General features: G+C 45.4%; 1 protein-coding gene across 1 annotated transcript; it reads right to left on the minus strand.

The window, feature by feature from the left end:
- Positions 1-1,757: 1,757 nt before the first annotated feature.
- On the minus strand, positions 1,758-25,026 carry LOC144166429 (uncharacterized). The gene is made up of 3 exons (XM_077695954.1): positions 24,921-25,026; positions 2,875-3,209; positions 1,758-2,010 (listed from the first exon to the last, which is right to left on the minus strand). Exons 1-3 carry the CDS (start codon positions 25,024-25,026, stop codon positions 1,762-1,764), a joined length of 690 nt encoding a protein of 229 aa, XP_077552080.1. The 3' UTR covers positions 1,758-1,761.
- Positions 25,027-25,247: the final 221 nt, after the last annotated feature.

Genomic DNA, 25,247 nt, shown 5'->3' on the forward strand with positions numbered 1-25,247 from the left:
CGGCGCATTAGTTGCGCTTCAGTCATCCGAAACATGTGGCATTTTAACAGCAGAGCTGTTTACGCCGACAGAAATCCGACAGAAGTTGTCAGAAAACACAGCTCGCAAGTCAGCGCGTGCCTCGCGGCGACCGCTCGGAGTCCTCGGCGGGAGGCGGGGACGCCGGGGACACCGGTTTCCCCACCTCGCCGGACGCCGCGAGGCGCCGGGCACGGCATTCGCGCAGTGGCTTGGCAAAAAACAATTAAAGGCGTTCCACTTAACGTGAAATCTGTGGGAAGTGCAAAGCTCTGATTCGCCGTAATTGGCTGTGGCGCCGTTATCCGGGAACTACTAACACCAATCGCGCTTTTCGCCTCCCTTACTCACTTGTCTTGTGATAAATTGAACGGATGTTTGTCCAATGCAATTAAAATTTTCCGCTTTGCTAGTGCTCGCGCTCCTCCTGCCTGGAACAGCGCGAGAGGGAGTTTTGTTTTTTCTTGCGTTCTTTCATGTCGTAGGCGCCAGCCTCTTACTGCGCAATCTGGAGCGCGTCGTTTTTGGCGGCCACTGTTTTCTCTTAATATCGTAAACACCAGCCCAACGGCAGTTCCTAACTAAATGAACGCGGAGGCTGTCATTAATATGCACAGATTCTGCCTCAAACGTGCCTGCAGCTTTTTTTTTTGCGCTGAACAACTGAAAGATCTATCACAAGCTCCAGCGGTTCAGGAGCTTCGAAAGGTTATTACTACAAAAACCACTTGTTTTTCGAAGCCTCTTTCGCAGACTCTACTGGAGTCCGTTATCTCGCTGCGCCACCTGATTCCGGCAGTCGCTTGCCATCAAACAGAGTAATAGCGAACGAGCTGCGACGACAAGGCTAGCGCCTCTCTGCACTTAAAAAATCCCGGGCCATCTCCACTAAGGTGAAATCAAGGGAGGGGCGAAACATGCTGTGTATAATGGTATTCTTGGCGCATGGGCTTTTTTGCAGTTGAGATGAAACTGTCTGGGGTAGAGGTATACAGCTTGGCTTTAAAAGCCTCTCGTCTTTGAAGAACGAATCTGTCCAGCACAAGGCGGAAATGATATCCCGTTTTTTTTTTTCACGCGTTACGTTCTACCGCGAGGCATAAAGGACTTTCCCGATGTTTAAGTGCCGTTACAACATGAGATGACGAATACAACGACGACAGGAGACGCCAACAGCCCCAGCCCCTAGTGGGCGTAGCCCCTAATATCCAGCGCACGTGAGGGCGTGTCTCGCTGTGACCGCCCGGTGTCGTCAAGACTTGAGATTGGGTTTCGGCCCTGTAACGCTCCCGCCTTCGTCGTCGTCGTCTTCGTGTAGCGAACGGCGAGCCACGGGTCCTCCGCGCCGAAGACGATGAAGAAGAATCGGTCAAGCCATTCCTTCACAATCCACCCGTGAAGATGTCCACCGAACCAGCTGCTGAGGATGTGGTGGTATAGCGCGCCGAGGACGAGGTACAAGAGGATTTGTGCCGTCGGAAGACGATGAAGAAAGTGATGACGACTGCTCCTGAATAAACCACTGCGCATATTTTAATGGTCTTTGCTGTACAGAGCCGTCCAAAACGGTTTTCCACTGCTGGGGTCCACTGTTTCATTGCTAAACCAATAAAGCGGTTCTTTTTGGTTTGCTATATTCTTCATAATATAAAATGCAGCGCGGGTTTTTCTCTATGATGAATCCGCAAGCGCATGTTAAATTTAGAAACAGTTCTATGGAATTGTTTCTTCCGATCTGTTCCACTAGGCAGGCAATGACTCAATTGAATTCTTAATGGCGTCCCGAAGACCATAGTTGTAAATATGCATCCAGTACTGTTGTTGGAGTTGCGGAAAGAACTTTGCCAAATAAAGCACCAAAGCCCGAGGGACTTCTCCAGCATCTTGAAGAAGAACGTCTACGGGGTCCACGGACAATTGCACTGGCCCGTTCCGAAGGCGCAGTTTTGCTCCAGTTGATGGAGAAGGTCTGGTGTCGCTGTCGGTGATCACCTAGATAGAAGAAAAGTGTTTTTAATATGTCTGTTTTAGCTGCCATTCAAAAACAGCAAGACGTTAAGGGCTTAATGTTACTCTCGTTACCGTAGTTTTTTCAGCCGGTTACGAGAACAAAAACTTAAGGCGAGCAACTCTGTAATGTGAAAAGGCTTCCGCGAATTGACAAATAAAGAAAAAACACATACGTCAAACAGCAGAGTGTTAAGGTCCCTGGCCGGTGTCGTGGCGGCGAGTTATCATTAATAAATCTCGGTAGCTCTTCAATATTGGCAGCACGCTATCTCCAGACGCAGTGCAACTTGTCGGCAGGATCCTTAAAATGACTATTTCACCAGAAGTATTGCGGCTAAAAATAGTCTTATATTACCTATTACTTTGCACAATAAAGTAATTGTGAATTCCATTATCTGCCTAAACTTTTATATAGGCACCTACGTATGTGTGTATTTATGGCCACAGAGTCCGAAAAGTGTGATCGGTGGCGTTTCAGCGGGTTATGGTAGCTGTTAAATTATGTATTGATTCGAGTGCAACCCTAATAAAAACATTCAATATGAGTGCAAAGGTCAGTAATGTCACTTATGAAGATGGCAATACATGAAGGTGTAATGGAAGCATGAAATACGTATAATAGGTCGAGGCTTCTAGCGCATATGAAGAGGCCTTCAGTAGTTGGAGTGTCCAAGGTTGCGTGCGATAGCTGTGATTTTAAAATTTATTTGCAGGTTGGTGGCGAGGACATTTGGCAGTAAATTCGGGTGGGCTCCCAAAAATTACGTGTGCTTCTATCTCTATGACATTAGGTGACTCATTCACTCACTCACCAAGTCATTATTCATAGCAAAACTTTTAACTTACCTCCAAAGTTAACGTGAACCTTACTCTCGCTGAGAACTGCAGGATTCCTCGATCACTGGAACACGTACTCCAAGGTATGAACACTTTAAGCATGTTGCCCCCACTGGTGGCCAATTCAACGTGTATGAGCCGTGTTCCATTGCGGCAATAGCCTTTCACTGGTCCGTGCGGCTCCAGTTTGTCAAGACCAGTGTAGATCGGGTCGTGGAAGGATACCCCGGCAATGACTATGCTGGGCTCTCGATTTAGCTCCGGGTCGTACTCCACAGGAAAACGATCCAAAACTCCTCTCACAATGTTCTCAGCGTCGATTCCGGAAGAGTCACATGGTTCACCTGCGACGTAAGCGAAGTAGAGTAAGGCGCATGGAAATAATTTTTGTAGCTTAATCTACACGACGCTACCTCGGTCAGTCTTCGCGGGATCACCAGTTTCGCCCTTGAGCACTAGAGGTCACACCACACCCCCTTCCGCAAGCGCCCTGCATAGAGACAGGCGAGAGAGATAGGCGAGAAAGGAAATGATACGTCCGGCACTCGTGCGCAAGGCGTGGCGGAGGAAGGCGAGGAGGCCGCCATCGCAGCGATAAGAGCGCGCTACGAAGGCCGCAAGGCCAAGTGCAGGGCCGAACTGTATGCGTTAGAGGAATACGAACATACAGCTGTGGTCCCTCGAACAGCGGCGAGGCTTAAACAACGCCTGGCAAAAAAGAGGAAAAATGCTGCTGTTGGGTACAGCTTTGGTACTTTCAAGTCTTTCGCATTTGTGTGGCCCTCCTTCATATTTTTCAATACTCCAACTGGATGAACTTCTCCACAAGCGTGATTCATCAACTGATAAACGTCTCTGCCAAACGTGGTTTTATACGCGAGTCGTTTTTCGGTTAAAGAGACCACTGTAAAATCAACACCGCTCGAATATCCAAACATTGATGCTGAATAAGAATTCGTTGAAGACATTCAAAACGCCATTCTATTCCAACGCCCCATTTTGCGATTCGTATTTTATTCTTCGTCTGCTCTTCTGGTGGGTCGTCTACTGACAGACCGTGCGTATGGCTTGAACAACCGAAAACGGTGACATCGTAATATGAATAACGCAAACAATCATGAAAGTGGCTTAAGCATTACCGTGTCCGCTACATGCCAGCGAAAGCCAGCAGCACAAATGTTTCCCTACAAAACCGTTTTCACTGTAATAATAAAACTTTCTTGGTCGCCGCCAACGCAATATTAAAGCTAGATGAACTTCTACTCTTCATGGCCAACAGTACAGCATATTTATAGCGGACATACAATATACTTGAATGAGAAAATGGTGCACAAGTTTTGAGAATGGTCTTCGGATCTGCAAGCCTTCTTTCCAGCCTCTCTGCTATGCGCCGAACAGTGGGATTATCAAGTACACCGCAATGCACAAAAGCATTGCTGAAATGATAGTTTTCAAGTAAACGTAAACGCTCTTATATTAAAGCATAAACGCAGCTTGTATTGTTCTGCCGTCCTAAGCACCTTGGTCCATAGGTCTGCCCCACTACTAAACGCCTATGGACTGCCACTGCATCGTTTTGCGAAGACGTGCTGTTATATTTAATCCTTGGTACCGATTCTACACGTTCCAGACACCTTCATTTGCACGAACGTACAGAAAACATGTCTTTTTTGAAGAAAGAGAGTTCTTTCCATATCTAAGAACTAATTACACAAATCTCACTCCATTTTAGGGGGGGGGGCGGCATTGATTTCTTACACATTGAAAATGCTGAGCTCGGGACGTTGAGAAAATTTTAATTTCACTAGACTACGCCTGTATTGAATGGAGACGAATGCTCTCAGATACAGGTAAACCATCGCTCTGAAGCACGATTGCTGGACCTTGTGCACTCAGCACATTGCTCACGCGGAGAGGTTCGTCTTCGAAGATACAGCGGGTAGGACAGAATTCTAAATCATCGGAGATTAGCGAAGGTACACAAAACTGTCCCAGCTTTTGCCACCAAAATCTCCCTAAGAGACACGTGATTTTGCGATTATCGAGGCATCTTGCCAAAGCATGGCTGAAATCTGTGGCACGGCCTTGTTTCATGGCGTCGTGCGCACCTGTGAAAAATATCCGCACTTGTAACCACTGAGTGCGCTTCTTGGATGAGAAAAGAGTACTTTGAAGGTGCCTTCGTCTACCGAGAAATTATAAAGCAGAATCGTGACATCTACTGTTTTGCTGGCCCGTACTTTAAAAGCAAAAATGCAAAAGTACACTGTAAACGCAAACTAGCCGGAAATGGAGTTTTAATCAAGTAGTGTGCCCTGAAAAGTACTTATAGCAAAAAATGTACTCCCCAAGCATGGTCTAAAAAAGTAAACGAACCTCCATGGTAGTACCGTTGCCCATCCGTGCTCCATGGTAGTACCGTTGCCCATCCGTGTAGCAAAAGGGAGGATTTAGAACGACTTAACACCATTTGTGAGATGGCGTTCGGTTCCTTGTATACTACCACGTCCAAAATAAACTCCCCATCTGGGATAATCATCTCAAGCGGGCGGTTGCCATGTTAGTCTTCTGTTGTTTCCGTGTATCAGCACTTCAACCGTGGCCTAATGCTAATTAGAACGAGTAAGCAGGACGCGACGGTTGCATGCAGCTACAAACCCTATACCGTGCGTATACCCGTATAGATGCTTCAGCCAGCGCGATCACAGGCAGACAGCGCGGCCGTGTTGTTTCAATCTGTTTATTTTGGCGATAGGTGTTGTCAAACTCTGCTGATAACAAAGAGACAGTTCTCGCCGTTGCAAACAATTGCAATGCTCATCTGCTTCGCTTGCTTGCGCATATATAGACGATTGAAATTCTCGTGCCAGCGCGCCAACGCACCCGACTGCAGCGACTCAACTTGCCCTGGCGGCACGACTTGCTGCCCGGATGTAAACAACCTCCGTGCTATCAACTCAGCGCGGCCGGTGACTCGGTGCGGCTGGAGCTTCATGCCTCGCCTTGGGTCATCGTTTTTTTCTTATTTGAGAAGGACTAGTAGTGCCATTTGGTGGAAAGATTTTTATGTGCCCCTGTCACAGGAGGAACGGCCGCTAACAGCATTTGGATACGGCGACAGCTGTGGAGAGCTCGCGGGTAAGTGGTCTGTCATCAGTCGATGCATTTGTCAAACGTTTTTGATAGGGTTAACTGCGAAGTACCCGTGCCGCACACAGCACAGCTCGTACACGCACGGGCACAGAAAAAAGCGCACACTCGTTTTATTGTACTTGTTTGTGGCTTTTTGGGTATGCATTCGCATTCTTTTGTAGGGCGGTTTGTAACAGGGCATTCGAGATGAAATCGTTTGTCGCGCGCGGCGTCGTTTCAAAGCAACGCGACGGTTACTCATGTAGCCGAATCGCCTCCGACAGCGGTGCATCGTCGGGCCCGGTCGGTGAATATTGTGGTACTCTGTCTCTCATATGCATCGAACTGCTCGTGTTCTTTTTAGTTAACTCCTCTACTTTGTAATACCTATTTGTTAACGCTCCTGATGACTTGCCTGTCCAAATATAAGTCTTTGTGTTGTTTTCGTTCAAGGCTCTGACTCATTCTTAGTGCTATGGTCGGCGAAAGCCGCAGATCAGACGGCCACCCCCTTCGAAAACTGTGCCCTGTAGATTCGGTGGGGTTGTTTGCTCGCTTGAGTCGGCTCTTCACATCTAACAGCGTACCCTATTAAGGAAACGTAAACATGAGTAAAAGATGCTATGAGCCTATCGAACGATTAAATGCATATAGTGTGGACCACGACGGCGACGTGGTTTGAAACCGAAATGTTTTTATTTCCTTTCGGATGATAATGAGGGGTCTGTACACAATCGGGGCCCGTCAGTCGCCAGCTAAGGCCACGTAATTAAAAACAGAAATACATTCCCTTATGGAAGAGAACCGAGTTTGCCGTAGCATGACACAAGTCTGCCGGGCATAAAAAAGGATATCATTTTTTAGAAGAACAATGCACACACTCTTCTTTTGTTGGTAATAACTTTGTCATAATCAATAGTAAGACCATACACAAAAATTACTCGATTCATCTGACACTCGATTTTGACATGGACCTTGCAGCTCCAAAAAGTGCACTGTGGTTTTGCGTGACGGAAACTTCTACAATCACGGTAAACTAACCAAGGCAGGTGTGTGTGGCATTCAGCGTTGGTAAGTTTGCGAGAATAGCGTTTCCATTTCAGCTGTTTTTTTTTTGTTGCCATGCAATCACAAGTAATTTGGTGCCATGAACGAGGTTTACGTTAGCTAACAAGGCTGTAGTAACGGTAGCGGCTACAAATGACCTTATGCACCAATCATGCTTGTCAGCTCGGTGACACAGAATATTAAGGTGTCAGAATACGGATGACTGAGTCGCCTAGTTTATCACTACTGTAAAAAAAGAAAGTGTTTTCTGACCCAGTGAAGGACTTTCCTGTATGACTAGCTGTGTTATGACAGATGGCCATACTTGATGAGACAAGCCGTAACAAATTAGCTTTGGATGTAACACCAGGAAGGAAATAGGTGGAGGTATCTGCAAGTATAACTGAAACAGTGGGTGCCTGTCCGGCATGATTAATTATTTGCTGACACGATTTTCTTCTGCAGAAGCTGATACATGATCGAGTTGAATGACTTCATAGACCTTAAGGCAGGGTAGGCTGTGCTATACAAGGCAAGGCTGCATTCAGAAACCAAGTTGGCCCCTCCAGCAGAAGTGAGTATTGCCACGGCTTGCAACAGCCGTCCAGCTCGCAAAAGCTACACTTTTTCTATGAAAGTGAGCCAACATGGTAGGGGAGAGGCAGTGCAAGGTTTTGCATCTTTAACTGTGTGCCCACTCACTTGAATAGATGCAAGCTGGCATCTTAAAGCAAGAAACAGCAGTTAACAGAATCATGCAATACCAAAGTGTTTTTCAGTCAAAAACAAAAACTAATCTATCAACCTACAGAGACTTGCATTTTATCTTCACTGTCATTTAAAGTTGTGCTCGAGTATATTATTGTGCGGAAGTAATATCTTTTTTATTACTGCAAAAGCCACAACGGTTAATGTACTGGCACTTGGTTTTATGAAGCCTTTGCATTCCTAATTTAGGTACTGGAATTCGCAGGGAACCTGGACATACAATTTTATTACTGTACCGAATTATTAATTTCATTTAACCATAGTGTCTGTTTTGAATTTTACGTGTGGGGCATTTTTTTCTTTTTTGCTTTTTCAGGCAGATGTTCCTCTGACTCCCTGCCTGCATTCCGTGAACGGGGAAGTTAGCCTCCACATCGATGGCCAGCGTGTCTTGACTGCATCATCTTTACTGGGAGAACTGTGTAGTCTGTTTGCATCGTTCTGGGTTTTCAACATTCAATATCCCAAGAAGGCACACAGAGCTCTAACGTTTGTGGAACATACCTTTTTGGACCTTGCCAGCACCAAACCACGTGTGAAGGATTTAGAACTAATTAACTTTTATCGCATCAATATCGCTCACTAATATTTGTTTTCCATCCTGTAATCATTGGATAGTAGTCAAAAAGAATTCCGTACTATATTTCTGACTTTTTCTTTTTTCTTTTTTTACTGAAAAGGGGATATTTGATGGGCCGTTCTGTATGTTGTAATACAGCTATCTTTCAGTGAAGCAATAATATTAACAAACTAATTTAACTTGACACAATTATCTAAATAATATTGGCGACTGGTGTGAAATGAATCAACTAAAATTATCCCAAAAACACGAATTTCATGGCTTCTTGTTCTCACTCTAAAGAAGCTATCGGGATACCACCTATTCTGTTCTGTATCATTGCAATTAACCCGTCAGACTCGGCCACTTTTCTTGGCACATTTGTGTCTTTATCAAAACGCACTGGTATTTTCCGCAGCATATTTTTCGTTCTTTATAATACTCATTTATCCATAGCCATATCACTGCAGTCTGTCTCCTACATTATTTATCTCTTGTGCCTTTACCACCTACAAAATGCTTGTTACCTTTCAATATCAAATCGTTGCACAGCTCTCGCTCATTTCACCACAAATTAAAAAATTGTTTGTTGTTGTAAGCCACTGCAACCATTTTTTCTTCACTTTGTGTACTTAGTACTGATGCGTACTGATAAGTTCTGATAAATACTGACGCGTTCTCGATCCTCGAGTATTATATAATGATTTCACTTACCATGCGGTTGTGTTTCTGCCTATCTGTTTTTCAAGTATTTCCAGTTCTTGTATTATTATTGTTTCGACAATTTGTTCAACTAGCACACAGCTTTCGCTCATTTCACCACCTACTGAATTTTATTTTTGTTGTTGTAAACCACTGCAACCATTGTTTTTCACTGTGTACTGAGCGCTGATGCGTACTGATAAGTTCTGATAAGTACTGACGCGTTCTCGATCCGCTAGTATTCTATAATGATTTGACTTACAATGCGGTTCTGTTTGTGCCTATCTTTGTTTTTCGCGTATTTCCAGTTCTTGTAGTAATATTGTTTCTACGGTTTGTTCAACTAGCATCGTATTGCTGTCTTCGATTCCTAACTGGCGTCTTATTTAGCAATGTACCATTTGCGATTTCGAATATGAGGTCACCATAAATATTTATTTCGGAACCTCCTTGTGTACAACATGTACCATGTAAACTTCTCTGCGAAAGTTCGTTTGAAAAAAACCTGAAATCGAGAAAAACCGTGTGAAATCAGTACTCCCGCAGGGAACTAGAAATTCTCCCTTGTGTCCTTGAAAACCTCCTTTCGGAAGGCCTACAAAACTCCCCAAGCTTTCGTCAAACTCCATTCAAAAAAAGTAAATGCTTCCCTTGAACCTCCTAAAAACCCCCCTAAACTAACATAAGTATTTCTAAAGGGAGCCATAATAGGCTCCTATTCAACCACCTAAAAATTCCATAAACATCACTTAATAACGCCCTTCAGAAGTAAAGAATACTCCATTTTGACCTTACATTCTCCCGAACATTTCTTAAAACTCCCTAAATACCTACTTTCTATAACCTAAAAACGCCCTGTTTTGAGGAGGTAAACAAAACCTCCCTCTTCCATGTAGTAAAAAAACTCCTACAAGGAGGACCACTAGAGGACCGGCGAAAAATAACCTCTAGGGAGTATATAGGAGGAAAAAAAGTTTAGAGTGTATGGGAACATGTAAGCAACTTTATGATGGGTAACAGTGATAGATTAACCATCGTTAGGTGCGTCGCTGAGTAATCATCCAGCACGGCACTCTGGCGACCCTACTACGAATATTCTTAATTGATAAATGACTGCTTAGCTCTAATTCTCGTACTATAGAATTATAGTTAGTTGGGGTGCGTCGGGCCGCATATGGTACCTGTTTTATCTGTTCAATATAGTGAGCGGAAAGGTGAGTGAAAAAAGCAGGTTTAAGTAGTCCTTAAACAGTATTTTCTGAGTAAATACTTGGAAAATTTAAAGTATGTAGCTCGTCTCAAAAGCTGCTACTATGGAAGAATATAAATATGAGGGGGGAAGCAATGCCTGTATGCTATTGAAGCGCGTAGCCATATTTTGTCATGGTTTTTCAAATAACAGCGATGCTGTTCTTTACATCTGTGAACCGATTGTAAACCATGAGTAGTAGACGGAAAAGTTTTGCTTTTCAGCCCGTTTCACAAAACGAGATTGCTACTAATTTTGTAAAGACGAGTCTTTTGGGGCTGGGTAAACGCGAGAATTTTTGTCGGTCTGTCTGCCTTTCTTTCACTGTCTTTCTCAATCAAGCCGTGAGGACTAGCTGAAAGAACACTTGACTGTAAAGTATATACACGTAGCAACGTTCCAAACTTTTAGAACTCCTGGCACGGTCCACGCATTTTACAATTATTAAGCGCGAAAGAACCACAGAAACCATACTAACTATAAGTTCGTAACTGAGAGAACTTGCGATGCTTCAATTTGGGAGACCCGTTGGATGGTTTTTGCCATTCCGAACTGAAACGCGTTATAAACCGCACAGAAAAATTGAGAAAACAAGCACAAAACACAGCACCCCATCTCATGTTTCTCCCCTCAGAACAACAAACTTAAATAATTAAAATACGGCTTTACCGTGAGTGCGCGCCCCAATTTGGCTGTAGCAAACACTATACAGCTACACTGTGGGAACATCCATTTTTCTAATTACAAGAAGAGCGCAATAAGAGACGAAGACCATGCTGGGTGGAAAACAAGGGTAGAGGAAGGCTTACGGAGCAGTGAATGTCGAAGGCCATCGTCTGTCGACGTGACGACACGGCCATTATTGATTGATTGTAGGGTTTAACGCGTCGACGCAACGCAGGCGATGAGGCGCGGCGTAGTGGAGGGCTCCAGATTAATTTTGACCGCCTGGGGATCTTTAACGTGCGCCGAAATCTCGTACACACGGGCGTTGTTGCTTTTCGCATCCATCAGAAAAGCGGCCGCCGTGGTGGGAGTCGAACCCGGGACCTCGTGTTCAGCAATGTTCAGCAACCGTTGCAATGTGGTGCTTTGCTCAACTGATTACATAAACGCAATATATACAAAGAATAACGCTTAACACTTCATCACATTAGATGCGGTTGTAAAAATTTTGCCACCTGAAATGCTTTTACGGGTTGCAGTTCAATGCAAGGCATCAATACTATAAAATCTACATATCAGCTAAGTCACCCTCGCGAAAAGTAGCTTCCGTAAGCGTACACATGTCTTGAAACATTACTGCTGCCTGATAATAACGTTGACTTACCGCTTGGCAGACGACTGACAACTTTCCCAAGATGTTTCTCCTGCAGTCGGTAACCAGTACTGTGCAATAGGGTCGCACGGCTGACTCTTTATACAGGGGCTCTAGGTGAAACAAAGAAGCAATTCGAATAGCTCGCACCGCATACAAAGAAACAACAAATGCGACAGGAATTTGGCGTAAGCGTCTGTAATTAGGAAGTCGTCTTTAAACACCGCCAACACCGCGGCGCACGACGGAGGAAGGCACGAATTCACTACACGTTGTCACGAGGCTCTGGCGACACTTTTATCAGGGTGGCTCTCTTCTTCTTTCCACACTTTAGAGGAAGCGTCGTCGTCGACTGGCGGTCTTCAGCGGCGCGAAATAGCTGGGGCCTTCTGAAAGAACTGTACGGAAAAAAGTACTTCCACGAAATTGCACGCCCGTTATGAATTCCCAACCGATGATCTGAGTTTGTAGTGGCCTTGTTATCTGCAGCGAACACATTATTTAACTGGATAAAACCAGGAAAAATAAGTTTCTGTGTGACAGAACTGTATTCCTTAACAACAAGTCGTTTTGAGGTGGCACCCCCATATGGTATGTAAGAGAGCCGTCAACAGCTTGCATTTAAACGGAAAACTTGCTTCGGCGGCAATACTTAAAAGAGGAAAATACTAACCGCCACGACTATCATCGGTAGCAAATTGGTCATTCCAAAAAACCTTCATTTCTAAAACTAGGCTAGACAATATTAAAAGACAAATACTGGATGACTAGGGCAATGTTTGACTTACGCCGCATTTTTTAGTTGAAACAACTGCCTCAAATATTGAATCGATGCGAAAACATTAGTACAAAATAATTATCTGCTTGGAGTGCTCGAGGCGCAGTGCTCGAACGCCAAACAGTGAATTTTCGTGAATGATCGGACGGACTTTCTTGAATAACTTCCCAAATAGAGAAGGTAGTACGGTTGAATACAAAAATACAACAAAAACCTATACTGTACTGCGGATTTCTCAATTTGTCTTCAGAGCGGATTTCACAATTTGTCTCGCGCAGAACGTCATATATTTTGGCGAATAATAAAGAGCTCCCGAAATTACAGCAGCATCTTCTCTTAATTTACGTGGGATTGTTTCCAACTGAAATTTCTTTTGATGACTTAAACTGCTACAGACGGTGGTCGGCCCGCAATTTCGGAAAGATTTCGTTGCTGCCGGAATTCGTTTCTGCCCGCAACGCGCGCCTTCGGTTGGTCTTTATAAAACTTTCTGCTGCCCAAAACTAATTTTTCACTCGACGTGGTATCTCAAAGTGCCCTTCACTGACGAATAGGTATTCATAAGTTCATTTCTTGAATGTGACTCCGTAAATTCTTCACTCCCGCCATAGACAATGCAGCCATTGAAACCCTGTCAAGCCGCAAGTGGATATTTAATCGTCAAAGCACGACATGCGCCATTGAGCGAAAATAAAATCAAATATATTGCTTTCCCAATACGACAAGTCAGTTTCCTTCTGTGTCACCCAGAATTTTTTTCATGAAGTGATCTTATGAATGGCGCTTGAACAACACGAAGTACGGATCCTGCGCCCGAGAAGGGGCGACTCTATCCGCGAACGCAACTACACTCAGTTCACCTGGCTTCCATCCGCAGACGTTTTTCTGCTACCGTGAGCGTTTCCCGCACTGCATCCCGGACATTGCCGCTGTATCCGCTGCGCGGAAACAGGCCTTACAAAAATACGGTATTTCATGCATTCAACTAGAACACACTGTGACATATCGAAGGCATGAACGAGCTTTGCCCTGTCTCCTGTTTTGTTTTATATTTCAAACAACTAACGTAAAGCGGTAAGAAAAAACCGTAAATAAGAAACTAAACGCATCTATTGCATTCCTATAGGCAGGTGATCCTTTCAAGACTGTGCTTTTTGTTAAACCTAAATACATCATAATGGTAATAAAACCCTATTGTACTTCTTGATCCTTCGCCCACAAGTGGACCCCGCCCCGCACACATAATTTCAAGCTATATCCAGGCCCAGCAATAGACCTTATGCGAAATTGCTTGGTCATCTAGTAACACTGATGCAAACAAGACTGTCCGCCTAATTGGTACGGGCGCCGATCGGGAAGTCAAGTATTGTTTACTGTGGAAGAGTACGTGACGGTAACGAGTTATGGCTCAAACTGGATGGCGTTTTCCGGCTCCCGACCGCGGATTGTGGACGAAGGACTTGTCAGGGCTGCCGACTGTGTCTGAGGACTCATAGCACTCGGGGTGCCGCGCCAAAGACTCATCCGAGCGGCAGCGGAGCAGGGCATGCCGCCTAGCCACCGAGGCGCATTGCTCGCCTTCATCGGTGCGGACAAACACGCGCGACTCGCAGTAAGTAAATCCTTCTTTGTTTTTTTCTTGACGCGAGTTAACTGGTACGAGCATTTGTATAGCACTTTGTTCACCGTTGTTTACCATGCAAATGCGTAGCTGGGACCCTGTTGCAGTAACCCTGAAAGAGGAAAGCGACAATCGCGAGACCGTGCCGCTAGTGGGTGTATTAGTTATTTTCAAATGCTGTACATCGAATTTACGGGATGATTTTTCGCGAAGACGTTTACGGAAATGTTGCGGTCGTTTTCCGTGACCGTCGTCTGCCCGCGCGTTTGCCGCAAAGCAATCACGCTTTGCGGTGAAGTCAAATACAAACGTTCACATACACCTTGATTTTTCTTTTTTTGTGTTTTCATTATTTATTTCGCATGTTCTGCCGAAAAAATCTGTTTGTGTGACTTTCTTCTCCTTTTCTGGTGGTGGGGTGGTTGTGTTTGTTTCCAAAGCGCATGTTTTTGGTGTGCCCGAACAGAAAATACAGTAAAACCTCGTTAGCTCGAACTCACTGAACTAAAAGGTGTGTTTTTAATTCGATGGGTCATCGGTATAGCCCGAATGTTTACCTGTTTATCTCGAAAGGTTTTGAAAGACAGTTCCAGATAGTCATAATATTGCTTGCTTAAGTTGTGAGGAACATGATTATGCTGGCACTGGTATCATTACCCACGGTGAGTTATAAATGTTAAACTTCCTTCTCTTGAAAATACATTAACAAAGCATGCAGCGATACTTGCACGCTCGAACTTGAAAAACAATTTTGACATCATTGCTGTTTGAGGTTTCGATTATTGCCCTTGCAACAGTGTTAAGCAAGACACAAAATCTGGTCATTTTTGAGTCTGTTCTTTGCGGCCACTGCTTTCTGCTCTGTCCTTTTACAAAATCTGGTCATTTTTTAGTCTGTTCCTTGCGGCCACTGCTTTCTGCTCTGTCCCTTTACCATAAACTGTAGCGGACTAGTCCTGTTCTTCCCTGAGTGCTATTTACTGTTACCCTCTCTGTTCTTGCAGGTTGCACCTCATCCATGTGCTCAGCATCTACTTTCGCTCCCAGAAGAAAAGTGGCCGGCCCTATGTTGTGTGCCTCACCTTTGAGACGGACAGTGGGGCGATTGTGGAGGCAGCGTGCGCGTGCCCGGCGGGTTGCAGGGGAGCACGGAGTCATATCCTGGCTGCTGTGCACCTACTCGCCCTTTTGCAAGCCGTAGGTTTTAAGAGGCGCCACCGGAGCTTGCGTGCAGTGAGCTGCCACAACAGTGGGGACGTACGAGACAGCAGGCCATCAACCCAGCGAGTGTCCAAGACATTGACTGGAGAAGCCCGGGAGAAAATGGCCCCTCCCTTCCCTTGCCAATGCGTCTGTTCGATGCACGTCGAGTACACGAGCAATGCGAGCAGCAACAAAGTGCCGTTCAGGCGCTTGGGAGAACTTGGTAGCCTTGGGAATGGGCTTTTTGGCGCACTTTTGCTGGCCTCAGACCCCACAGTGACAGAAACAAGGACTGGCATGGCACCTGAGGGCCACCTATGAGCTACCAGCAAGCATTCATGCCACATTACGCCGTGGTCATCTCGCGAGCACGCAGAGGCTGGGCAACGTCGTGTTGACTAGACCGCGGCATGCAGGGGTGCGCGAATACTTCCCTTTGTTCCATTTATATCCAAAGTTTGCTATACTGCATGCGCTATAAATCAGCGAAGTAGTTTAATTTACTGGGATTTTCAATGTGAATACAAAAAAAAGCACTCAAGCTGATGCGCGGCGGCCTGATGCAACTCTGACCGTTTTCTTTTTTCTTTTTTTTTTGAATAAAACTTGAAAATTGTCTCAGATACCTACATTAATGACCACTATCATTACGTCGGAGGCATGCATGCAGCATGTGACAAACTAGAGGAGTGAGTGTGTATGTTAGTCGCAAAATATTCGATAGTAAATACATCGTGGCTGTAATGACAATGGCCAACAAGTTAACTTGACGTAACAACAAACCTTTCAGCCAGGAAAATCGGGAACCAAGTGCAAAAGCTCAAATTTTCCACCATTAGATCATCATAAAACAGTGTACGCCACTTCTGCAACGACACGCAGCTAAATGCAACGGAGCGTGCGCGCCCGCCACAGAGGAAATGTTCAACCGCGCCGTGGCGGCGTAGTGCGGCAAGAAAAGTTTGTTTACAGCCCTAGGTAAGATAAAGGCTCGTGTAGGGGCTAAGCGGTACCATTTAACAATGAAATGAAGCGGGCGCAGAGCCACAGGGACGGGTGAAGAAACAGCCTAATTTTGGCAACGTGTGGTGCTGTTATCGCGGTCGAGCACCGCTGTCAGTCGCATGAATAGGTGGCGCACGCTCAGGCCTCATTTAGAATACAATGGCTGGACCAGAGAACTCCAACGAAGCTGTATTTTTCATCCAGACAGCTACTACGCAATCCCGCTCTTAGCGAACCAACGACAAATATTCGCTCCCAGCGCAGCGCGCCCAGCGTGTCACAAAGGTTGCCAGCGCCGGCATAGTTCGCGTCAGAAAGTTCGTTCAAGAGCGTGGAACTTCACGTACCTTTTCTCCATTTGGACCGGTATTTCCGCATTGCGTGCACTGCGGCACGAAGCAATGCTCCCACATTGTAGTCCATCACCAAGAGCGGTCAATGCCCGCTTTCTATGTTTTGCTTATTGGTTTCGGTTTCAAACGACCGTACCAAAGTGGCGGACCTAGTTATTGGAGTCGACGTGAGATGGCGGGGCGCATTTTGCATAGGGTCTATTGTGTTTTGTTATATAAAAATGGGCTAAATATCTTAATTAAGAAATCTAGCTCCCATATCCCGTGCAAAAAATAACACAAAATTGAGGTCCCCCTCTGACTTAAAGCACGTCTTGGTTTTGTGATTATGAATAAAGTTTAGTTTGTGTAGAATTTGTAACCCAATGCCGTGCTGTCTTTCATAGCGTTTTTTTTTTGGTTTTATTGAAGTGGAGCCGAACATGTCATGGCCACGTGGTGATTGGGAAACATAACATTTATCAGTTGACCATAGGATCGCATTACGCCACAAGAAGCTGCTATTTTTTGTCCTTCTTGAACCCTCGCACATCCCGAGAAAAGAAGCGAATCTGGAGCTCAGGTAACCAAAAAATGAAGAATCGAACCGGCGACAAATAAGAAAGTCATTTGGCTTCATAAAGCCAGTTTCGGCTGAAGCATTTAAAGGTCAAAGGCGCTTTGCTGAAATTCTAAAGGTAAACTTTCGAATATACAAACGAGTATCACCTGAAGGAGATGCAAAACAAAAAAAGTGCTCAAATTATTACGAAAGTAAAGTTTTCAAGCATAGCAATAATAAAATAACAATAAATCATAGCACTAAATATCTGTCCGGAGAATAAGGTCCGCGATCAAAATATACTAATAAGTGCGAACGGTTACCAGACAGTTTATCGAACGCCGTTTTATCGAGAAAATACCCGCTTTATCGAATACCCTTTTAACGCACGACCTATGTCCGTTTTACCGAAATTGTGGTTTTGCGGCTTTTATTCTAGTTTTCGGTGTTTATTTTGTTTAACTGGCCATCGCATTAAAATAACCTGCACTTAGCTTCGTTCTACATTGTCTCTGCCGTGCATTCCATAGAAAAACCTACTTATATATCTCGACGCGTCTTAGCCGTGTTTTCGGTCACCTTTGTTTTATTCGATTTGTTTTATTTTTTGCCTCTTTATTGATTGCACTCAGCTGGTATGTCCGCCTTCTTTGTATTGCGGAATTTGCCCCTATCGTAGCAACCCTAAACCCGTGTGCAGTTTTCCTAAGATGTGTATCGGTGTATTTATGTTGGCGTTGCCAAATATATCCCTTGCGCCATGGTTCAACATTACGTGATTCAAAGTCTTGTACTTCCCCAATTTTTCTAGTCACGTGATTTGCATGCGACTCCTACTCGGACCATGTTGACACATTGTTAGCATATGGAGAAATATCGTGCCAAGAACTTCGGAATAATTACTGCTGTATGAATGAAACCGGAAACGGAAAAAGTGGTCCCGAAAAAATCGGTCCCGGAGAAAATGGTCCCAGAGTAAAGGGTCCCAGTGCCAATTTAGGAAAAAGTGGTCCCATGCTCGGGTCTACGTGTTTCCTTTTAAGCTAGTAAGATGTGAACTTTTTTTGCGGCTTTGATTTTCTCCCTTCGCGTTTCAGCTAAACGGTTGGGAAATAGATGGGATGCTTTAATATTCATATACCGGCAAGAAAGGAACGCTTCTGGAAGCTACAGTCGAACAAAGAAAATTCGGTAGACAGACGGACGGACGGACGAACGGTTTTATGGATGGATGGATGTACGGATATAGGTGCAGATGGATGGACGGATGGTACTGCTGAGCTTCGTATAAAACGTTTAATCAAGTTAATCGGCAGGCAATTGTCGATCAATTGATTGGTTTATCAGTTGGTGTAGATTACAAAACAAATAAAGAAGAATACAAGATTTTGAGTTCAAAATCGCTTTTCTTGCTATCAGGTAATCAACACGGAGGCGTGGTAATCGCATACAATTCCGGATTTTAAAGCAATGTGGGTCTAGGACATATCGATGCAGGACATTTCGGTGCTGACATTTTGGTGTAAGGGCGTAACCCGGTGTACGGACAAATCGGTGTACGGACATTTCGGTGCACGCACATTTTTCGTCCTATTTTAGAGCGACTGAATTTTCGGGTGTCTTCTTGTTTGAAACAGCCAGTCATGATTTTATTTCCGCATAGCGTGGTATATGAAAAACATTCCAGCGCAGTAATTGCATTTTTAGATTGAGGCCGTGCAATAATTTAGCAGGTGTTTTTAGAAATTGAACATGCGTATATTTTTTTATTAACTCATTCAGGTAACACCTGTTATACCACCAACTGATTGAATTATTTTGCACGTGTTTTAAGATGCGAAGCAGCTAATGGTCGATCCTGATCCCTCCGCCGTTGTGTGGTTTCCGCACCCCCACGGCGCATGCCTGGCCAGGCCCCGCTGATGATGATTGGGGAAAAATGCCCCTAGGGATTACATAACCAAGGAGTCCATCCCGAGATAACTTCGCGTTCAACCACCGTCATCATCTTCCCGTAGGGGAACCCTGAGTAGTATGCGAGGCATGCCTTCTCTCCTCTCCGGCATTCCACCTCTCCTCTCCGCAGCTCCTGTCCTCTCCGTGATTGCGCAGCGAATGGCAACACCGTCGGCTCCACGCACGATAATGCGAAGCAGCTTAGGGTTAGAGACGAGACGGTAGCCGCTGCATACTCCGCTGGGGCACCACTGTAAATTCATGGTATAAATGACGCGCTCTCCGCTCCCCTCCTTCTGCTGCCGCAACGCCGCAATCGAACTGAAAAGTAATGGGAAATTGAGTCCACCCCATGGCTTCTTCGCATTTACTCAGGGTTCCCCAACGGGAAGATGGTGAAATTTTAAGTGCAATGCACTTCTTAAGCGACCCTGAACCTGCGTCCACCGGCGATGTCCGCGCACGTGGAGATGGGCACGCGCAGCCTGGCCGCTGACCAAGCACATACCCACGTGGGGGATTGGCCAGGAATCTCCTCGTCTTCCTTGGCAACGGGGGGAGATGGGCGCGCGCTGCCTGGCCGCTGACATGGCACATACCCACGTGGGGGATTGGCCAAGAATCGGGCGTGAGAAGGGCTAATGCACCTGCTTAAAGGAGTACTGACACGAAATTTCAAAGCTGAGATCCGCTCTAGCAATCAAGTACAATGACAACACAAATAGGTGTCTGTGAATAAATGCATCTTTCTTTCTTTGTAGTTGTGTGTGTGTGTGTGATCTCTCTTTCGCGAACATTACCGAACCGCGCAAATTCAACTCGTGCATTCGCACTTTCACATTCTTCCCCTCGGGGAAATGCGGGGAATTTTGTTTTTAATGAACGACAAGACGATAACTTATACGCGCCCTTGTTTGCGACATGCAAATCAGATAAGGCAATTAGCCGGTTTGTACGGTGATTTAACGCATCCTTTGTGCAATTTTTCAAAAATGAAATACAGACTCACTATCCAAGAGCTTACGAACATTCGGTTGCCCCCAAAAATGCATAAAATCTTATGAAGAATTTTTTTAGGCTGCGCTGTCACGCTAAAATGAGTTTGCAACACTGTTGTCGTCATCTTTTTTTACGGACATGTCTAGGATATGGTCGTGGAGGAAGGACTCGCCTTTTTGAAAACAGCTGCAGCTTCTATATCTCACCGCAATGCTGATCAAACGCATATGGGTTGTGCGTACAAATGCCATTCATTCCCGTGTTCAGGCAAACCAACCTTCGTTTTGCGTTTACGTGCTTACTTTCATATCCTTTTTAATTCTTCGCCCCAGCACCCTCCCCCGCCCTTCGGACTTCAAGTTTAAATTTCCCCCAGATTTCTTTTTGAATCTGGTTCCCCTGAAATTCTCCCAGGCCTAGTGGAGTTCACGCTCTCGGAAGTGTCACCGCATTGACGAAAGAAAACGCTACACATTCCCCATGAGCTCGTAAAACCGCTTTATGCGCAACAAAAAGCCACCCGAAAAGCCGCTGAGGATACAATAGCCCCGTTTACACTGACCCGACGAGCGCGCGTTGAGTTGAAATAAACAGGTTTTTTTGACTCCACGCACTCATGTATAAGCGGACGCGGTGATTCGAAAAGCCGTCGGGGCGAGTCCGTTCGACTCGCAGGCAGGGGGTGTGTTGACGCGCTTGTCAGGGTGAGTCCTCGGGCTGTGGGCAGCTGAATACCGTATTTTCACTATTATAACGTGCCAACTATTGTACCCTGCGGGTCGGTTCACGCAGGAAAATCCGAAAAAATCATTGGACGTCGGTTTACCGCGCATATGTAAAATACATGACACTACTTAACTAGAAGGAGATTTTATTTTGCGCGTGCAACTGTGGCAGCCAAAAATAAATTGTGCGTCGTAAACTTGCTTGTCCAGCTCCTGCAGGGACATATAGTGGGAAACAGTGAAGCTGTTTGCGATTTCAAGTGTCTTGACCTACATAATTCTACGTTTGACGGGGTAATTGCAATAGTAGCAAAATGTGTAACAGCTGACCAAGGTATGTCATTCAAGAATGAGTGCGCTGAAATTCACTCACGTGATATTGACGGATTTTTAAATGGATTGAGTTAGAGTTTGGCAGAACCTCGTGCCTATGGCAATGTTTCTGGACGATTTAAAACCTGTTTCGGTTTTGAGCCCTATTGTAACGCGCACACTTTTAAGGCTAGCTTTTAGCAAAAGAAGGTGCGCGCTAGAATCGTAAAAATACGGTAGCTCCCTCTCCCGCAATCCCCTGGCCCCCTCGCCTCGACTCTTTGAATGGAGCTCATATATACGCGTGAGGGGTCGAAATAGCTAAACCCGCCAGTCGACTCGACCCTCCCTCGTCGGTTCCATGTATCCGGGGCTAATGGTCAGTATCGTTGGCGCCTGCCTCCCCCATCCAGGAACAAGCTTGCTGGCTACACCCTTCTGCACGTCGCGGTCATACTGACGGCACCCCTTCTCTCGGAATCGCCCTTTGTTCGCCTTCAATCACCCCTCGTCCATTACTCTTCAAGTTGGGCCTATCACGAGCACGCCAGACATTCCTGGCTTTTTTCCATTATTAGAAAAATTGAATTGGCTGGTTTTGCGAGAGCTGAACAGTCGTCTTCAAATTTTCGACATCCAGTTTACCCATTGTAGAGGTAGGAGTGACACCCCACTCTACCAAAGCGCCGTTTACATTGACCCGACGAGGGCGCGTTGACTCGAAAAAAACAGGTTTTTCTGGACTCGACCCACCCATGTATAAGCGTACGTGTTGGGTCGGAGAGCCGTCGTGGGAAGTCCAGTCGGCACGGAGGCAGGGGGTGGGTTGGCGCGTTTGTCGGGCTGAGTAGGCGGGCCGCGGGGAGCAGAATACCGTATTTCCGCGGTTCTAACGAGCCCTTAATCATAACGCGCGGTTAAGTTCGCGCAGGAAAATTCGAAAATAAAATAATTTGACACTGACGGTACTGCGCAGGCAGATGGAAAATACATGATACCACGTACCTGGAAGTGGGAGATTTTATTTGGCATATGCAGCTGTGGACGCCAAAAATGATTGTGCTTCATAAGATTGCTTACCCAGCTCCTGCTGTAAATAAAGTTAAAGCGGGCAACACTGAAGCTGTTTCCTATTTCAAGTGCCTTGATCTTCATAATTCTAGGTGTTACGGGCTAATGGCAGCAGCACAAAAGAATGTGCAACAGTTGACCAAGGTATGCGGCATGCCGTTGAAGAATTAGTGCGCACAAATTCACTCACGTGTTGCTGACAGATTGTTTTTATTGTATTGAGTTGGATTTTGAGAGGACTTCGTATCCGTTGAGCATACCAATGCTGCTGGTCGCTTTAAAGCCTATTTCTGTTTTGAGCCCGTTTGTAACGCTCACATAAATATTAAGGCTAACTTTTAGCAAAACAAGGTGCGTCTTAGTATCGTGAAAATACGGTAGCTCCATTTCCGGGAACGCCGCCGCTCCCCTCACCTCGATTCTTTGGACGGAATTCATATAAACGCGAGAGGGGTCGAGGTAGCAGAACCCGCCAGTCGACTCAAACCATGCTCCTCGAGTCCATGTATCCGGGGCTCAAGAAGCACGGCCGCTGGATGAGAGCGCACTTCAGTGCGCCTTTCATCCAGCGGCCGTGCAAGGAGGCTGGTACCCGGCTTTGCCCAGCCATTCCCACACCCACCCCCTTCAGCGACACTGCTGAAAGTACGATCCGTGGTTAGTGCGATCCGCGATCAGTGTTGAGGAAATGGACGGCGACCTGCGCACGGAATTGAAGGCGATCGGCCCATCGACAGCCGTGAAAGCAGTGGGAAAACTGCGTGAAGTGCTGCGCAGAGAGAGGAAAAAGCGTTTGAACTAGCTGTAGCTAATTAAATTTGGGTCGCCCAATCCCGCATTGAATTATACAAAGTATTTTTGTGTGTGTACAGCGCATTTTCTTACATGGTGTAATTGCTCAACCATGTCTTTTTTAGCTTTTTCGTTGTTATCGTGATATTGCTATGAACTGCACCACGTACCAAGTGCCTTAATGTTCAGCTCTGCAATGTTTCTGGAATATTCACTTAGGCGCGCATTGTGCAAAAGAGTTTTCAGTAATCAGTCTTTTGTACAATGTTATTAGGTTAGTAGTCGCAAGAAGTCCATGAAGGGTGGTTCTTTTTGACATTGCTTCGTAAATGAATTGTGGTATTTAATTGTTTATTGAAAAAAAATGTAAATTGTAAATTGTACACTTCATACTTGATAAGACATGTTATGCCCATATGATATGCATATTTGATTGAACACTCAAGATGTTTTGTGGAAGCATATGTGTATCTTAACACCACAAGCTCTTTTGTTATAAATGTATTTATAGAAAACATTTGTTTATAGAAAACATATACACATAATTTATTCTTTATGTTTGTATGTTCTCATCCATGTCGTCACACACTGCCCAGTAAATATATTATGTGTCATCACTTCTTGTACAAGCCTTTCCTTCCACCTGATGTCAGCAACGCAGAGCTGCGACGTCATTTTCTGCAGTACTTCCAACAACTGATTTGAAAACTGTAATAAAAGGAGTGGTTGGCAGTGTGCACTTCTAACTTACCTATCACGCTTGGCCGTGGAAGAACTGCTTAGAGGATCTGGGTTATTCGCAATAACCATTAGAATTCTTTTTTTAGCTGCAACCCTTGCCCTGCAGCAGGCTGACCTATTAGTTCTCGAGTTCCCATAACGCGACCTAACGTGACAATGCACCACAGTATGCTGTGAGGACCACTGATGAGGGATGCGTCCGTTTGCGCGCACACGCGAAATACTGGTCATCCTAGTGCGGCTCATAGACGTAAACTGTGCCCGTAAACGCTACTGCACATGAAACTTTGGGTTGAGTTCACACCTCAGGAGCGGAGGCAAGTTTTATATATCAGGAAAGAATGCATGGTGAGTTGATTCAACTTTATTTAAAATAGAAAATGTCGTGTTATATTGTGTTACTACGCTCATGTCTTTTCCTTCCTTTTTATGTTGCCACTCCTAAAAAATGATCGAAAGTGCGAACAATGACTGTCAGGTGATTTTCTAGACTTAAAAGGCTCTGCAACACTTTTTTACAACTTTCTTTCGAAATTGTAAATGTTTGCAGAGCGCAGTCAACTTACACCCCCGGTACATGGATTACGGGGTCGCAATGTGCCTCAGCCAAGCATTACGGCTGTATGCCCATCAAATAGCATAGAAACTCTCTCTTTCCCCGTCTTGACGTTATTCGACCGCTTGAATTACGTCATTACAATGATGTAACGGCCGCTTTCCTTCAGATGCACGTCAAGGAAAGAGCTAAAGCGTTTATCGGAAGCTCTGCAGAGTCACTTTAATTAACGAAGATTAGATCGCACTAAGGCTGCGAGTGCGCACAGCTGAACTGGCCGGTTGCGTCGTTTTTTTTTTTTTTTTGTAGATGATGCAGATAAAACCTGCGTGAACATGATTCGACAGGCATTGATAATCGAGGTATGAATAAATTAGTTGTAGTGGCGCGGAGAACCGGTCCGGTAACGCACCCGTTACACGGTCAGCCCACGTGCGTAAACGCACAACCAGTTCGCCACCTCAGCGCACGCGTATCGACGCCGGTCGCTTGCCAGGTATTATACCGGAACCGGATCCATGCTCTGCTCTTGCGACCCTTAACTACCGTGTGCCTCATTGTCCAATGGCACATTAATGCTTCGTTTCCGTGTGGAATGTGCTTATAGCGTCCTCGATTAATACGCACCGGGGTTGCCCCCAAAACTGGCACGGTGCACCGTGCCCCACGGCGGTGCGCACCGGCACGGGGCGTTGATCAAGGAAAAACTGTGCAGTTCTACCCAAAGCGCCATCTCTTAAGCTAAGAAAGCAACTCATAAAAACGGTCACGCCTAAAAATACAGCAGCGTAACGTGACACGGCGCTACTAGAAAGAGATATTTATTGAAGGCCAATGATAATATGTACACACAACCCATATCCGTCACTCATGCACGACAACGTTATTCCACTGCTTCCACTACCTAGAAGCTGCTTCTCATCTTCGTTCTGAGAGACATAACGCGATTGCCCG

The sequence above is a fragment of the Haemaphysalis longicornis genome, unplaced genomic scaffold, assembly GCF_048455015.1.
Source record: "Haemaphysalis longicornis isolate Haplotype H1 unplaced genomic scaffold, Haemaphysalis longicornis Haplotype H1 scaffold_17, whole genome shotgun sequence".
Taxonomy (NCBI): Eukaryota; Metazoa; Arthropoda; class Arachnida; order Ixodida; family Ixodidae; genus Haemaphysalis; species Haemaphysalis longicornis.

Excerpts from the sequence above, each read along its gene's own strand:
- LOC144166429 (XM_077695954.1), bottom strand. The coding sequence starts at position 25,026 with ATGGCGCTTTGGGTAGAACTGCACAGTTTTTCCTTGATCAACGCCCCG. Across the intron at positions 3,210-24,920 it reads CAGTTTTGGGGGCAACCCCG|GTGAACCATGTGACTCTTCC; the intron begins GTGCGTATTAAT and ends CTTACGTCGCAG. Across the intron at positions 2,011-2,874 it reads GGTTCACGTTAACTTTGGAG|GTGATCACCGACAGCGACAC; the intron begins GTAAGTTAAAAG and ends TCTTCTATCTAG.